At 37.4% G+C, this 18,624-nt stretch overlaps 1 protein-coding gene across 1 annotated transcript in view; it reads left to right on the forward strand.

The window, feature by feature from the left end:
* Positions 1–16,712: 16,712 nt before the first annotated feature.
* TMX3 (thioredoxin related transmembrane protein 3) overlaps positions 16,713–18,624 on the forward strand; it is a 403,888-nt gene continuing 401,976 nt past the window's right edge. The window contains exons 1-2 of the mRNA XM_053714874.1: positions 16,713–16,824; positions 17,287–17,353. Of these exons, the coding sequence (XP_053570849.1) occupies positions 16,788–16,824; positions 17,287–17,353 (104 nt within the window). The 5' untranslated portion in view covers positions 16,713–16,787. The remainder of the gene's footprint in view (positions 16,825–17,286; positions 17,354–18,624) is intronic.

The following is an 18,624-nucleotide window of genomic DNA, read 5'->3' on the forward strand; positions in this document are numbered from 1 at the left end:
TTATCTAATGAAGTTTATAATGTCTGGGCTCAGAAAGGCCTATCGAATGTATACCAATGTCTAAATAACCACCTTCAAATAAGAACGTTTTAGGAACTTGCTAGTAGTTTTTCTCTGTCAAACAAATTTTTTTTTGCCTATCTTCAGATTAGACATTTCATCACTGATAGTAAAATATCAATCCTTGATACTGAAGGATGGGGCAAAATTGAACAATATTTCATTTATTATAAATCGGGCCACCACAGCATTTTATTATTATACAAGATTATGCTTGCTAAACAGGGCCAATTGAGTATTAATAGTCTTTCTGAAAAATGGAATTCCTATTTCTCTGACGTATCTGTAGATATACTATATACAGGCTTTAAATGGGTCCAAAAAGCTACCATTTCTACATCCTGGAAAGAATCACACCTAAAGCTAATGAATAATGCATATCTTACACCTAGGAAAATGTCTAAATGGCTTACAAAACAGGCTTCTAATAGAGGTAACAATTGTTCCAGATGCAATAATGCAAATGCAGACATAGTCCATTGTTTCTGGGACTGTCCTAAAATTAAACAGTTCTGGCGCAAAGTCGAGTTCTGGATCAATAAGAGGTTAGAGAACAGAATAGAACTTACATCCAGATACATCTTTTTCCTTGCCCCTACAGAAAACAACAGAAATAACCGTAACCTTATCAATACAGTGATTATGGTAGGGCGCAATCTTATCCTTAAAAACTGGAAGAGTAACAGAGCTCCGTCGATCTCGTGTTTTTTAAACTCTGCAATGTCTCAAATAATTTTTGAGCAAATGACCATATCACCTTCACATAAGAAAAAGATTACAGCTTACTTTTCAACATGGTTAAGAGTCATACTATCTTATCCCAGAGATACACAATTCTCCCTCATCCCTCGCCTGCGAAGAACAGAGTACTTTGAAACCTTAATTCTATCAGGGGTTTCCCTCCTGAATGGTATTGAGGTTTGGAATAGTGGATAGAACATCCTTAGTGGGGTGACGGGGACCGGGGGCGGCTGGTTGCAGAGAGAGTAATGAGTTGGGTACCTCCTTTTCTTTTTTTTTTTCTTGTTGTTTGTTTTGTTGTTGTATGAATGAAACTGCCTTCTCCCTAATAGGGATAAGGCAAAGGTCTTTCAAAATCAAAGGATAATGAACTCAAGAGTAACTGCTCTAGATAGAGCTAGAATTGTACAAAGTATACGAGAATCTATCTGTTTGTTGGATTCTTCTTTTGTTATGGCAAATGTACTTGTTTCCTTTCAATAAAATTTTAAAAAAAAAAAAATATCCGCAGATACTTATTACTAATTACTTTACAGGGACATGTAACCCACATTTTTTCTTTCATGATTCAGATAGAACATGCAATTTTGAACAACTTTCCACTTATCTAACTTGTTTCTTTTCCCTTTTCAGAGCTGATAATAGCCACTCAGTTTTTGTTTTTTTAATTTCTTTTAATACAATTACAAAAAGTAAGAAATACAGTGAAAACAAAGAATACAAAATGAACAATTTTAATAGTTTAAAAAATATATACATGAGGGGTGGAGCTAGCCAGCCTAGGAGATGGACGCGGCTTGAGAGAGCACCTGAGCCCAAACTGGATGAGAGACAATCCCCCGTAAGTGCACCTGCCGAAAAACACACCAAAAGTGGTGGATGGATGCGACTTCGATGCGGCTTTATGCTGAGACATCCAGAAAGTAATTTGAGACACGCCAAACAACTACCGTTTAGTGACGAAAACGCTGGGCCTAATCTTGCCGGAACTCCCTTGAACCCTTGAGGTGATATAACTACGCACACGCATTTACAAGTGGTAGAGGTAAGAGGCACCTTGATAAACACTCCGGACTGTAGATACGGCACAGAAGCACACGTTTTTGTGAATCAGGCATTCTAGGCCGCTCTGGTGCCGGAACAAATCGTAACTGCGTCACCAACTCAGAGGCCGCAGTCGGCTCCACAATAGACATTAACATCTATACAAGTTGCGACAGAGATGGCTGAATAATAGAGGGCAAGGGAGATGAAATATACCTTGCAGTCACACAGGGCACAATAAGGGACAAATACGGACTTAACATAAGACATAACGATTAATGCAGAGCATAACAGCAATCATTAAGGAAAAAGACAGTACATCAAGCTACCTATATAGGAGCAATAAAAACAACAATATCACTCAGCAAAAAAAAAAAAGTTATTATATTTTGCCAATGCAGCAGTCATGAACACTGAGAACGGTTCATAATACTTTTTACTCACACAAGCAACCTTTGTCCTGCTTTATATTCTTGATATTCCATATTCCTGAGAAGCTCTGCTTTTAAGATCTTCTGCAATAAGATCAGCCCAGTGAATAAAACACAATTATGTCACCAAAAAAGCCCAATAAAAAGGGAATTGGCCCTAAGCAAAGAAACCAGGTGACCCCCTCAGTCAATAACTTTTTAAAATCAATAGAAGCTAAATCAGCCGCGCTCTCTACTACAGAAGACCCTGAATCTATAGCAGCTTATTCCTCATCTGAGTCTGACTCAGAAACTGCAGGGGATTCCATAAGTGTGCCCAAAGCTCTATTTGAATCACTACCTTCCAAGAAAGACTTTGTCACTTTGGTCACACAAGTAAAACAATGCATCAAAGACGAAATTAGTGATCTCAAGAAGGAGATATCAGAAATAGGCAGCAGGGTGGAGGCAGTGGAAAACACGCAAGATACACAAGCTGAAGCACTAACAGACATGCATAATATCATACTCAAACAGAATGAAGTTCTCCAAGATCTTGAGGAAAAAATGGATGATGCAGAAAACAGGGTCAGAAGGCATAATATTAGCATCAGAGGGATTCCAGAGTCAATCCCACCCTCTGGTCTCGAGCAGTATCTACAGGATCTTTTCAACTTTCTTAAACACACAGAGATACCTTCCAAAGTGGATATTGACAGGGCTCATAGAGCACTTTGCCCTAAGCCCCTGGAATCGCAACCACCCAGAGATGTGATAGTTTATGTCACAAATTTCCAAGCAAAGGAAGAAATTATGAAACAAGCCCGCGAATAGCAACCTATAAAATATGAGAATGCGGACATCCAGCTTTATGCAGACCTCTCACAGAGAACACTGGAAAAAAGGAGAGAGCTTAGGCCTCTCACTCTACTCCTCAGAAAAATGAGCATCCCATACAGATGGGGATTTCCCTTTCATCTTATCATCATCTGGCATCTTCACCAGGAGACATACCTAAGATCTGCAAAGACTTAGCCATCACACCCCCGGAATTGGAGAGTTGCCCAACTACACATGACCAATCAAGCCTTGGTCTGAGTGCAAGACCACTGCCTCAAAGGAAAGAATGGCAACTAGTCCAGTTAAGAAAGTCTCGCAGAAATAACACAAGCAACAATCAACAGCCAGTTGAGAAGGGATGAATCAGTAATGGATATGACGTATCCTTCACCCGCTTGTTATGTTCTCTTTCAGTTCTGTCCTTACTACTTTAGAGGAGATACACCTGGAGGGCTATTTCAGAACTGGTCACTTAATAAACTAATTGAGTCTAAGGTTGGAATATTTAGTTTAGAGAATTAAACTGTTAAGTTATAGAGTTAAATGTTTGAGTTATTGGTTCTCATACTCTTTCAAGTTAAAATGACAGAGGTTGTATATGTTATACGCAACAGCAATGTTGTGAGGTTGTTTCTCAGGTTCAGAATCAAAGGCCTATACGGGCTACAATGTCTATGTTGTTCCTGTAATAAGTAATACAATAACTCTCATCCAGTAGGGAGAATTTTTCTCCTCTAGGTAAGATGTATATTTTCACATCACCTAATTTAGGAAGATGTAATAATTGTATGGTTAAATTACCAAATGTGAATTTTTTATTTTTTTTCTTTGCATCTTTATTTCCACTTTTATATTTATTTTTTTTCATTTTCAGTTGGTTGTTCGGCCAAGTGCATCCAGAGTTTTCTTCAGAAAGGTACGGTTCATTATTAAAATCACCTAATCTAGCTTCAAATATAAGAAACAATGTTGAGTAGAGATCTAAAGCAGGGGTTCACTATCCTCACTCAGAACAAGCGCAGGATGGCCATCCTAGACCTACAAAGAAAAGGGGGGCATATTATTATGTTACAGGAAACGCATTTTAAGTCTAAACACATTCCTAAATTTTTCTCAGCACACTACCCACAACACTTTAATAGCACCAATCCTTCCACGAAAGTGAAAGGGGTTAGCATTTTAATTCATAAAGCCATTGCCTTTACTAAAATACATGTGGAAACTGATAAAGAAGGTATATTTTTGTGTGTTACGGGGTTACTTTTTGGCAAACCAATAACACTAGTAAATGTACATGCCCCAAACAAGTTCCAAAGTAAATTTATTAACACCAACACCATCTTAGCCCAGAATAAAGGCGCCCTGATTATGGCAGGGGACTTTAATATACCTCTTCACCCTGAGATTGACTGCACTAACCAGACTACACGACTTAAAACACCTAAGATGCATAGCATTTGGCAAAATCTTAAGTTACTGGGAGTTCATGACACCTGGAGATACCTAAATCCTCAAAAGAAAGACTTTACATTTTTCTCTTTTCCTAACCGATGTTATTCTAGACTCGATTACATTTTTGTAGACCACCTGGTTTTGTCCTATCTAAAATCGGAAGGTATATCACATACCACCTGGTCAGATCATTCATTAGTGTCCTGTACGATTGCTTGGCCTTCAGCCCCTCTTAGAACTTTTCAATGGAGGTTAGATGAGTCGCTACTAAAAGGGAAAAAGCAGATAAAAGCCTTAGCCAAACATATTAAAACTTATTTTTCACTAAATGATACCCCTGATGTCTCGATCACAACCCTCTGGGAGGCCCACAAAAGCACAATTAGAGGTGAACTTATTAAAACTAAAGCTCATGTATTAAAGAAAAGAAGTGAGGAGTTATCCTCAATAGCCAAAGAAATAGCAGATCTTGATCTCTTGCATAAAAAATCCCCAGACAATGTGCTAATTATGGACAAACTAACCTCTAAGAGGGATCAATTAAATAAATTATTACAGATGAGGTCTCAAAGACAACTGCTATCACTGCAGCAAACGTTTTATAGGGAAGGGAATAAACCGGGAAAATGGTTAGCAAGAGCCTTAAAAAAACAACAACATATACATTCGGTTAAAAAAGAATCAGGCAGATAGGTGGAAGACACTCTTAAAATTGCTGAAGAGTTTAGAAGCTTTTATCACAGACTTTATAATTTGTTTCCAAATAAAAGTGAACAGTCCCACCAACGTCTTTGCCAACAATACCTAAATCAGATACAAGTCCCGCAACTTAATGCTGAGCAATGGGAGATTTTGGACCGACCCTTTAAGATCACTGAGGTAATAGAGGCAATTAACACTTTAAAATTAAATAAATCACCTGGCCCGGATGGGTTCTCTGGCCTATATTATAAAATCTTCTCAAAATATCTCGCCCCACATTTAACTTCCCTGTTTAACCATGTTGCAGAGAGATCTGTATTCCCAGACACTATGTTACAAGCATTCATTTCGGTCCTAGAAAAACCAGGCAAATCCCCAGATAAGCCAGCAAATGTTAGACCAATATCTTTGTTAAACACTGATTTAAAGCTATATGCCAAAATATTAGCCACCCGCATAAATAAAATCCTCCCACAGTTGATCCACCAGGACCAGGCAGGGTTTGTGCCTTCTAGAGAGGCGAAGGACAATACTGTGAAAGTATTAAACCTTATAGATTATGTTTCTGCAACAGACATCCCGACTGTATTCCTCTCCACCGACGCCGAAAAGGCATTTGACAGACTTGACTGGACTTACTTACAGACGACTCTTAGACGGTTCAACTTCCCTACTCAGTTTATACAAAAAATAATGGCTTTATATTCTAACCCAACAGCTCAAGAAAGGGTGAATGGGACATTGTTGGAGGCTTTTGAAATAAGAAATGGGTCCAGACAGAGCTGCCCCCTTTCTCCTTTATTATTTGTGCTATCCTTAGAACCACTTGCAATTAGGATTCGGGCAAATCACCAAATACAGGGCATCCAAATAGGACTGAGTCAACACAAACTCGCAATATACGCGGATGATCTATAATTGACTATGACAGACCCCTCCTAACTCTCTTTCTCATGCCGTGACAGAGCTTACATCTTTCGGGAAGGTATCTAACTTTTCAATTAATATGACAAAATCGGAATTACTTCAGATTAGAGTGCCACAGAAGATGCTGGATAATATTAGAGCCCACTGCCCTCTTAAAGTGCAGACCAAATATATCAAATATTTGGGCATATACCTCACACCTGATAGATACTCCACAAGCAAACTTAACTATGGGGAATTAATTAGGGAATTTCATACCTTGACCTCCTCTTGGTTATTGAAAAACATCTCGTGGCTGGGTAGGATTCAGGCAGCAAAAATGGTACTATTACCCAAAGCACTATATATACCCCAGACAGTCCCTATTCAGCATATCTCAAGGGAAATTGACATTCTGCAAAAGATAATGAATGATTACATATGGCATCGTAGACCACCACGCATAAACAAAAACACAATCTACAAAACACCCACGCAGGAAGGGCTGGGTTTTCCTCATCTCACTTCGTATAAATTGGCTATATCACTCCAAAGGGTAATAGATTGGTGCGGATATGGAAAAGATCAGGCTAAAGGGTGGGTGCAGATAGAAACTTACTTGACGGGAACAGAACACATGGGCAATAAATGCTGGAATTCTACAGCTCTGAAGAATCCGATAATCTCCCAATCGTATATCGCTAATGAGACTTGGAGGGACTGGGTGTATACCATCAAGAAATACTCCCCACTTACGAACTTACTGTCAAATCCTGAATTTCCCCCAGGCTTCAAAACAGAAAAAAACACTATCACCTCATTCTCCTCATGGATTCAGGTCCATATGTTATTAGACAAAAATAAGCCAAAAACAAAGTAGCAGATTGAATCACTTTCTCTGCCCTTTTTTTCCTCTTGGTTTAACTACCATCAGGTCAGGCACTTTATGTTCACACACATACAAAAATGACTTAATTCGTTCCCCCACACAATTTGAACAAGCCTGCTTAACAAACTCGAAGACTCTCAAATCAGTGTCGACATTATATAAGCTAGTGCTAATGAATAGATTCGCAATGTTACCATCCTACACGGCTGGCGGGGATAGGGAAATGTCTACACATACAACCCCCAAGGAGTGGCTTGTTAGGTTTGGAAGCTTGGCTAGGTCAGCTCATTCCTCGGGAGCAAAGGAAACAAACATAAAGATTTTTATGCGATGGTACCTAACCCCAGAAAAAATTAAACACATATAAGAAAAGCCTAGGGGCTTGCTGGAGGGGATGTGAACAGGCAGGACACATGAAACACATCTGGTGGGATTGCTCATCCATTAACCATTTTTGGCATGAAATCTTCAGGGATATCAATCAGATTCTATCAACACAACTATGCCCGAGTCCTGAGTTGATTTTACTCCAAAAAACACCCCAGATAGCATGCAAGATTCAATGGCAATTATTTCAAATTATGCTAAACGCAGCAAAGCAATTAATTCCTAGATACTGGAAATCAACTAATATACCTAGCGTGAGTGAATGGAGAGAATTAGTAAACAAAGATTTAATGCTAGAGAGATTTCAATATCTCCAAATAGGTAACCTAGACTTCTTCGAGGATGTGCTCTTTATATGGGAATCTTTCCTTTTAGCTAGCCCTAACAATTTAATATCTCCCAGGAGATAAATAAATACTTAATATAAAGAGAAATTCAGGCCTGTATAACGTAATTTGCATTTATTGTTTCTCACAGAGATAGGGGAATCAGAACATAAACCTGGATGCACGAGGCTTGATCGTTTTTGTTTTTATATATTTGTTATTTTTTATCGTATTCTTTATTACTACTTTCAGAACTGTATGTATAAATTGTTGTCAGTAGCAGCTTAGCGTCCAGTGCTCAAAATACTTGTGTCAATTTTATAGGATTTAGCGTGGTAAGTGGAGAAAGCGCCTACTGTGTACCTCAGCCCGGGATAAGGTGCACCTAGCTGACACCGAGAGGCAAACTGAATTGAGGAGATAGCCCAGGCGCCTACCAAAAGGAGGCGGGTACTAAAACAATCGAGAGTGTCCAGTATGGATCTCTGACTTTCCCTAAAGAAATTATAACTGACATTCGTTTAGAGGTATGGCAGGTTTTATTATTAACTCATTCCACACTCCACTCTCTAATGTTATCCTAAAATTGTTGTTTATACATATACACATATGTCCATTCTAGGTTGTATATGTCAGAACACCTCTCTAAGAAGAGGGTAGACATATACCAGCATTGCTGCCAAAATAAAAATAAAAATAAAAATATCATTATTAAAATGACACAATCTACTAACATTAGATAAGGATTTTACACAAACATATATGATAAGTTAAACAGCGAAGGCTTACGACTAGATTTAAACTACCCACTAGAGTTTTTTAGAAAGTTGATTTTGGTCTATTTAATACCCTTGCTTAGTCATATTATAAGTAATACTCCCCTCTTGTTTTCTCGAATAATTTATGTTTCAACATAAATAATGACAATTAGTTTTTTAACCAAGGTTTGGTTTAGGCGATTTTAATACCTTTTTTACATTTTTCAACATTACTCTAACATTATTTTAACATCATATTTTAACATCATACTTTAACATCAATTTTAAACTGAAGAAATTGCTCGCTCGGCTAAAGGTGCACCTACTCGTGACGTCATTTACGGAACAGCAGGATATAGGTTATTCCTTAGCAAAAAGCTCCATCTCAATTATAATATAAGTACCAACATGGCGAATCTTTGATACGGATCTAAATGCAATAAAATAACACTCTAAGGAGATTATTATAAGTTTAAGCTCAAGCACGTCTCTAACCGGAAGTGACGTCACGGTTTACAAATCTGAGAGAGACAAACTATGCCCATCCTGTACTTATTCTGTACAGATATACAAGATAAAATAATCAAAACTATTGGAATGTAACACATAATAGATACAATGTATACATATACAAAAACAATTGCAGGGTTTGTAAAAACAAACGAATGCTGCTAGTTGCCCTACCGGAAGTAATTAAAGATTACATCCGGGGCAGTTTCTTTATAAGGCACCACTCCTGAATGAAAAAACCAGTCTTGAGAAAGGCCTGATACGGGCCGAAACGCGTAGACACTGGTAAGCCTTATTTCTACTTTTTCAACATTGTTATACAACCTACACTATTATTATTTTTTTGTTTTAGGAAGAGATCGTCACACCCCAAGCCCTAATAGCAACACACACCGTAGTGGTGATCCCTACAATCAAGTGACACAGCAAACACTGTTTGTTGTGGCCAGAGCACGTAACCTTATCTACTTTAATCTTTTTCTTTTTGATACCACCCCTTTGGATTGATTTATCGATTATTTTTGTTTTTGGACACCTTCACATTTTTTCTATTTTTTCTATTTTTTCACTTTGTTCCCTTTTTTGCATTTTTTACATTTGGAAATTATCACTCAATTTTTGTTATTTGGACACTATCATAAACGTTTCCACCATTGTATTTGGACTCAGCTAGATACGTTTAATCACGTACTCGGCGTTTCATTTTTTATATTGGAGACTGATTTTCTAAGTCACTACATGTCTGTTTTTTAGTAAATCCGGCCTTTTAGCATCACCCCTAGGATTCTAATCTTGTCCTCATTTTTATTTATATTTTTTATTTCTTTTACACAACCCCTTCATTATTCTCCTACACCTATTTGATACACAAGGGCGGAAAGACACCCCCCTCTTTTTCCACATTACCTTGCACCGCATCAGAGTTCTACACAGCTCAGTCAGCGTACCTACCTTTCACCAGCCACCAACACTGTGATTCTATATTGAATTCTACATATTGTCGATTTTATATTGAATTCTGCATATTGTCGCTTTTATGTTTTTATATTGTTTATTATCTTAATGTATTATTGTTAGCTTTCATGGATCCATGTTAGTTTGTATTTTATGTCATTTTGTAATTAAATTGAATTTTTAATCAGATCAGTTCTGACACCCTCGATTGTTTTAGTACCCGCCTCCTTTTGGTAGGCGCCTGGGCTATCTCCTCAATTCAATTTTATAGGATTGTTTTAGTCCCAGACTGCAGTTTCATATTGAGGAGGATGGACTCCCAGCTTGTATTGAACTCTTTGTTTAATCAACCCATAGGTTGTCCAGAGACACTAGCACTTATGAAAGGTATACATAGCGCATAGACTGCATTTTTGGGAAGCAGAAGCATTGGGGTCGCTTGATTTCAGCTGCATAGTTATCAACAGTTCTTGAGTATATGTAATTAATAATATGCTTAATGTTTTTGTTGTGAAAAGCTTCAATAAAAAGAATATATATATAAAAATAAAATATATATATATATATATACACATATACATAACAAATTACTTCAGTTCAAATTTCTCATAATAAACTTAAAAGGGACAGTCAAGTCCAAAAAAAAAATTCATGTTTCAAATAAATTAAGTAATTTTAAACAACTTTCCTATTTACTTTTATCACCAATTTTGCTTTGTTCTCTTGGTATTCTTAGTTCAAAGCTAAACCTAGGAAGGCTCATACGATAATTTCTAAGCCCTTGAAGGCCGCCTCTTAACACATGCTTTTGATTTGCTTTTCACAACAGAGGAGAGCTAGTTCATGTGAGCCATATAGATAACATTTTGATCACGTCCGTGGATTGTAGCAGACACTACACTAATTGGCTAAAATAAAAGGCAATTGATAATAAATAAAATGTCATGTGATCAGGGGGCTGTCAGAAGATGCTTAGATACAAGGTAATCACAGAGGTAAAAAGTGTATTAATATAACAGTGTTGGTTGTGCAAAACTGGGGAATGGGTAATAAAGGGATTATCTATATTTTTAAACAAAAATGTTGGTGTTGCAACATATTGGTTTAATTATCATCTTAAAACTATTCCCTTCAATTTTTCATCAAAGAACAATTTGATCTTGTAGATTTTTTAAGTAAGGTATTAATAAACTTCCTCTATTTCTTAAAAAAAGAAGTGATCTGTTTTGCATATTACAAATGGTATCATGCTCCCCATGCAGCAGCTTGCAAGGTGGTCTTGGGTTAGGCCTCAGATGGAAGAATTCAGGCATTAAAGCAATGTTATTTTTATTGCCAGACGAACACTGTGGTAATAGTGATTACCTGGAATGTATAAATGTGCATTTATTTGAGTAGAGGCTCACTAGATCAACGTTATATACATATACCCAAAGTCACTTGTTTATTTGAAGATAATCCCTTTTTCTTTTAACCCCTTAAGGACAAGGCCATTTTTCAATGTCTTGCCCTTAAGGACCAGGGCTATTGTTACATTTCTGCGGTGTTTGTGTTTAGCTGTAATTTTCCTTTTATTCATTTACTGTACCCACACAAATTATATACCGTTTTCCTCGCCATTAAATGGACTTTCTAAAGATACCATTATTTTCATCATATCTTATAATTTACTACAGGGAGTGCAGAATTATTAGGCAAATGAGTATTTTGACCACATCATCCTCTTTATGCATGTTGTCTTACTCCAAGCTGTATAGGCTCGAAAGCCTACTACCAATTAAGCATATTAGGTGATGTGCATCTCTGTAAAGAGAAGGGGTGTGGTCTAATGACATCAACACCCTATATCAGGTGTGCATAATTATTAGGCAACTTCCTTTCCTTTGGCAAAATGGGTCAAAAGAAGGACTTGACAGGCTCAGAAAAGTCAAAAATAGTGAGATATCTTGCAGAGGGATGCAGCACTCTTAAAATTGCAAAGCTTCTGAAGCGTGATCATCGAACAATCAAGCGTTTCATTCAAAATAGTCAACAGGGTCGCAAGAAGCGTGTGGAAAAACCAAGGCGCAAAATAACTGCCCATGAACTGAGAAAAGTCAAGCGTGCAGCTGCCAAGATGCCACTTGCCACCAGTTTGGCCATATTTCAGAGCTGCAACATCACTGGAGTGCCCAAAAGCACAAGGTGTGCAATACTCAGAGACATGGCCAAGGTAAGAAAGGCTGAAAGACGACCACCACTGAACAAGACACACAAGCTGAAACGTCAAGACTGGGCCAAGAAATATCTCAAGACTGATTTTTCTAAGGTTTTATGGACTGATGAAATGAGAGTGAGTCTTGATGGGCCAGATGGATGGGCCCGTGGCTGGATTGGTAAAGGGCAGAGAGCTCCAGTCCGACTCAGACGCCAGCAAGGTGGAGGTGGAGTACTGGTTTGGGCTGGTATCATCAAAGATGAGCTTGTGGGGCCTTTTCGGGTTGAGGATGGAGTCAAGCTCAACTCCCAGTCCTACTGCCAGTTTCTGGAAGACACCTTCTTCAAGCAGTGGTACAGGAAGAAGTCTGCATCCTTCAAGAAAAACATGATTTTCATGCAGGACAATGCTCCATCACACGCGTCCAAGTACTCCACAGCGTGGCTGGCAAGAAAGGGTATAAAAGAAGAAAATCTAATGACATGGCCTCCTTGTTCACCTGATCTGAACCCCATTGAGAACCTGTGGTCCATCATCAAATGTGAGATTTACAAGGAGGGAAAACAGTACACCTTTCTGAACAGTGTCTGGGAGGCTGTGGTTGCTGCTGCACGCAATGTTGATGGTGAACAGATCAAAACACTGACAGAATCCATGGATGGCAGGCTTTTGAGTGTCCTTGCAAAGAAAGGTGGCTATATTGGTCACTGATTTGTTTTTGTTTTGGAATGTCAGAAATGTATATTTGTGAATGTTGAGATGTTATATTGGTTTCACTGGTAAAAATAAATAATTGAAATGGGTATATATTTGTTTTTTGTTAAGTTGCCTAATAATTATGCACAGTAATAGTCACCTGCACACACAGATATCCCCCTAAAATAGCTATAACTAAAAACAAACTAAAAACTACTTCCAAAACTATTCAGCTTTGATATTAATGTGTTTTTTGGGTTCATTGAGAACATGGTTGTTGTTCAATAATAAAATTAATCCTCAAAAATACAACTTGCCTAATAATTCTGCACTCCCTGTATAAAAAAAAATATATATATGATGGAAAAATGGAAAAAAACACTTTTTCTAACTTTGACCCCCAAAATCTGTTACACATCTACAACCACCAAAAAACAACCATGCTAAATAGTTTCTAAATTTTGTCCTGAGTTTAGAAAAACCCAATGTTTACATGTTCTTTGCTTTTTTTGCAAGTTATAGGGCAATAAGTAAAAGTAGCACTTTACTATTTCCAAACCATTTTTTTTTTCTTCAAAATTAGTGATAGTTACATTGGAACACTGATATCTGTCAGGAATCCCTGAATATACCTTTACATACATATACTTTTTTTTTTAGTAGACAATCCAAAGTATTGATCTAGGCCCATTTTGGTATATTTCATGCCACCATTTCACCGCCAAATGTGATCAAATAAAAAAAAAAAAAAAATGCTAACTTTTTTACAAACATTTCACAAGCTTTAGGTTTCTCACTGAAATTATTTACAAACAGCTTGTGCAATTATGGCACAAATGGTTGCAAATGCTTCTCTGGGATTCCCTTTCTTCAGAAATAGCAGACATATATGGCTTTGGTGTTGCTTTTTGGTAATTAGAAGGCCGCTAAATGCCACTGCGAACAACACTTGTATTGTGCCCAGCAGTGAAATGGTTAATTAGGTAGCTTGTAGGGTTAATTTTAACTTTAGTGTAGTAGACAACCAAAAGTATTGATCTAGGCCCATTTTGGTATATTTCATGCCACCATTTTACCGCCAAATGCAATTAAATAAAAAAAAAATTGTTAACTTTTTCACTAACTTTAGGTTTCTCACTGAAATGTACAATTAGCTTGTGCAATTATGGCACAAATGGTTGTAAATGCTTCTCTGAGATCCCCTTTCTTCAGAATTAGCAGACATATATGGCTTTGGCGTTGCTTTTTGGTAATTAGAAGGCCGCTAAATGCCACTGCGAACAACACTTGTATTATGCTCAGCAGTGAAGGGGTTAATTAGGTAGCTTATAGGGAGTGTAGGGTTAATTTTAGCTTTAGCGTAGAGATCAGTTTCCTACCTGACACATCCCACCCCCTGATCTCTCCCTGACCCCTCACAACAGCTCTATTCTCACCCCACAATTGTCACCGCCATCTTAAGTACTGGCAGAAAGTCTGCCAGTACTAAAATAAATAATATATATTTTTTAAAGCATTTTTCTACAATAAATAAAGTTCATGCAGTGTCGGTTCTCCCTAACCCCCACAACCCCCCCCCCCCCCAAACAGCTCTTAACTTCCCCCCTCTTCCTATTTGTGGACATGTTAGGTACTGGTAGCTGCCTGCCAGTACCCAATTTTTTAACAAATTTGCTTTTTTTAACCCCCCCCCCAATTTCTCCATAGTGTAGTTGCCCCCCTCAATATCCTACCCCCCTCCCCGATCCCAACAACATTTTCCCTCTCCCACCGATTGGACTGTTGCCTGCGCGCTCCAGCCCCCCCCACGAGCTCCCGCCCACCTTCCAGGAACAGTGGTCAGTGTCAGCCCCGGAACTTGTCCAGCAATGGGCCGCCCACCTGCCTCCCTGCAGCTGCCCACCCACCGACGATCTGCACCATCTTTGGCCAATGCAGAGAGTGCCATAGAGTGGCCCTCTCTGCATCACTGTGCCAAAAAAGGTATTGTAGTGATGCCTCAATATTGTACGTTGTTGGTTTTCAACAACCAGTTTGTGTATGACGTACCCTGTACGATATGTGTCGTTAAGGGGTTAACAAGTTTGCGGTTTTCTTTTTTTTAAAAAAAGCACATGCAATAGTTTACAACCTTGTTTTTTAAAATCTTAATATACATTTTTTTCACTCATTTTGTTGTAGAGTTCTCATGTGTCATGATGTATACATAAAATAATCTAGTTTGAATCTGCTGGAAAAAACCCAGCAACCAATATATATATTATGTGGGTTTCTCACTAGAAAATGACCAGCACCAAAAACTCCAAACAGCTCAGCACAGGGGTGGAAATGGATTAACAGTTAATTAAAGGGACAGTCTAGTCAAAATTAAACTTTCATGATTCAGATAGGGCGTGCAATTTTAAACAACTTTCCAATTGACTTTTATCATTAAATTTGCTTTGTTCCCTTGGTGGTATTTTTGAAAAGCTAAACCTAGGTAGGCTCAAACTGATTTCTAAACCGTTGAAAACCGCCTCAGCTCAGAGCATTTTGAAAGTTTTTCACAGTTAGACAGTACTAGTTCATGTGTGTCATATAGATAACAGTGTGGTCACTCCCGTGGAGTTATTTAGGAGTCTGCACTGATTGGCTAAACTGCCTGTCTGTCAAACGCACTGAGAAAAGGGGGCAGTCTGCAGAGGCTTAGATACAAGGTAATCACAGAGATAAAACATAGATTAATATAACAATGTTGGTTATGCAAAACTGGGGAATGTGTAATAAAGGGATTATCTATTTTTTTAAACAATACCAATTCTACTGTCCCTCTAATATGGCAGCAGTTTTGCAAGAATGTTATCTATCTGCAAGAGCACTAGGTTGCAGCAGTATTTCCCTGTGCTCTAGACACTACCTATGTATCTCTTCAACAATGAATATCATGGGAACATAATAAATGTGATAATAGAAGCAAATTACACTTTACACAAAGGGTTTTTTTTTTTTCCTCAGCTCATTTTCTGTATGGCTCTCTCATTTGAGGGCTAAAATGTGCCAGGATTTCCAGACACTGAATAATCGGTCTGTGCTATCACAGAATGCATTGTACTTCACAGGTATTATGAAGCACACAGATATGAACTTCTAACAAGCAGCAAGGAACTTATGTTTACACATAACTGTTGTTCTCCCCGCATTCTTTTTTTAACCACAGGGTTATTGACAACACGTTTCATCATACTGCTTTTCTCCAGGGACAGTAGTATTACTAGTTATTTTCCAGAGTAATAACCATCCATGTGGTGCACGGGATGCAGCAATTCCTCAAACCTAAAAACATTATTTTTAAGTAAGATTTTTTTTTTTTAAAACAAACTCATATTTACTTAAATGTTAAAAGCATTGTATATTTTGCGTTTTAGCTATACTTTACGCCATAGAAAATACACTGCACCACTAAAGCGTTAGCAAACTTGGAACAAATCCCTAAAAGGTCTTCATGGATTCAGCAATATCTTTTTATTCTACGCAGTAGGTTCACTAACCAAACGGAGAGATGATTATTATTATCTTTATCAGTTATTAGTAGAGCGCCAAAAGATTCCACAGCGTTAATGAATGCGGTTTAGTGAATCAGCAACTACCAGCTAAATAAACCTATTTAGGCATATGCCATTTACTTATACATGGAAGGAAAAGACACATTCGCTGTAAATTTGTAACTGAAAGAGACGCAGTGATTTTTGTAAGCTAAAGTCACATAGCATAATGTAACTCAAATAGTAATGGTACAGGCAGCATTGAGTGTTATTGCCGCCTACAGCCCTTCCTCTTCCTGCTGTCACTGATCCATCGCTTCCACGAGGGCGTGCCTGACTGCAAGCTGCTTGCAAGCTCTAAAACGATTTCCTTCCGGTATCACATCCTCTGAATATGGCAGCTACCGGGTTTCGCTTCATCCTTGCAACAGGTAAATGGGGAGCACTTATTTTAAATTAACCCTTATAGGCATGCGGATCTCGGGTACCTTCGTTCTGCACACAAATGTGCCAAGTGACTGTCTAACCTTTGGTACCCAAGTGTTAATATATAAATGCAACCTCTGTTTAATTGATGTTTCTTTGTGTTTACATTTATTTGCCAGCATTATGGTTACGTTCCCAAATATTTATATTTGGTTATTTATACAGAATAATGACAAAATACACTATATATATATATATATATATATATATATATATATATATATATATATATATATATATATTACACACACACACACTGTGTATGTATATATAATATTACTGTGCACTTAATAATTATTACTTTCTTTGTAATGCAATGGTTTGTGCATCATCTTCTTTAATCTTCATGAGAATTTGTGTAAAAATTTACCTTAAAAAAATCTTAGTATATTTTCTTTTGTTTTCAGTTGCAGCTTCTTCTTTTCTATTGGCCATCAGATCTGTTTCTGCATTAGTAGAAGATTTGGATGACTCGTAAGTAACACCATTGCCTCATTGTTATAGGGAAACCCCTATTGCCACAGAGCATGCAGCAAGCCAGAAGTAGCAGTTTTCCAATATCTTCACTTATTTGTGCCTCATGCTGTTGCCTTGATCACCTCTTATTTTTCAAACATTCTGTTCTTCATCTCCACAATTTTCTTTGTACATTGCATAGTTTGCAGTGCTATAAATGTTGTAGCATTTAGCAAACCATGATGATAAACAGTAATAATAAAATACAGTATTAACATCTTATACCCCATGTTCATTTTCCCTGTCTATCTATCTACTTTTTCTCACTAATGCAGCATTCTAGTACAAATAACACAAAAATGTAGTTTTTGCTATCAGTTCACACTGTCGCCTGCTTTAAAGGGATATGCATCTCAAAAAATGTCTTTTTTGATTCAGACAGAATATACACAGTTTTCAATTTACTGTTATTATCAAATTTGCTTTGTTCTCAAGGTATTATTTTTTGAAGAGATACCTAGGTAGGTGTCTGGGGCACTACATGGTAGGAAATAGTGCTGCTATGAAGTATCCTTGCAAGTGGATAACATTATTACAAAAACTGCTGCCATATAGTGCTCTAAAGTTAGCTTTTTATAAAAAAAAATCCTAGAGAACAAAGAAAATGTGATAAAGGTAATACATTGTAAATTTGTTTAAAATTGCAATCTCTATCTTAATCTTAAAAAAGGAATTTTGGGTGTCTTGATTTTTCTGTTTTCTGTAATTTTTAAAAATTGTGGTTTTTCCAATTAGAATTGGAGGTGCACACTGTAGACTTTGCAAGCTGAATCCTTTGACATATATATTTGCATATCTAGATCTGGTAGTAAGAAATAACCATTTTATTTGTTTTGCAAACGTTTTAACCAGGAATACATAACAATGCCTTGTAAGCATGACCTTAACCTTCATATATCCTGATTTATGCTTTGAAATGTATTGTAACGTCAAAATGAAAACGTTTGTGATTCAGAACCTGCAATTATAAACAACTTTCCAGTTTATTTTCAATTTACTTCATTGTCTTGGTATCCTTTGTTAAAAAAGCCTACCTAGATAGACTCAGGAGCAGCAATGCACATACTGGGAGCGAATTGAGAATTGGTATATATACCTCTTATCGCTGGCTCACCTGAAATGTTCAGCTAGCTCCCAGTAGTTTGTTGCTCCTTCAACAAAGGATAGTAATATAATAAAGCAAATTTGATAAGTTTTTAAAAATGTTATGCTCTATCGGAATCGTGAAA

This window comes from Bombina bombina, chromosome 5 (assembly GCF_027579735.1).
Source record: "Bombina bombina isolate aBomBom1 chromosome 5, aBomBom1.pri, whole genome shotgun sequence".
In the NCBI taxonomy this organism is placed as follows: Eukaryota; Metazoa; Chordata; class Amphibia; order Anura; family Bombinatoridae; genus Bombina; species Bombina bombina.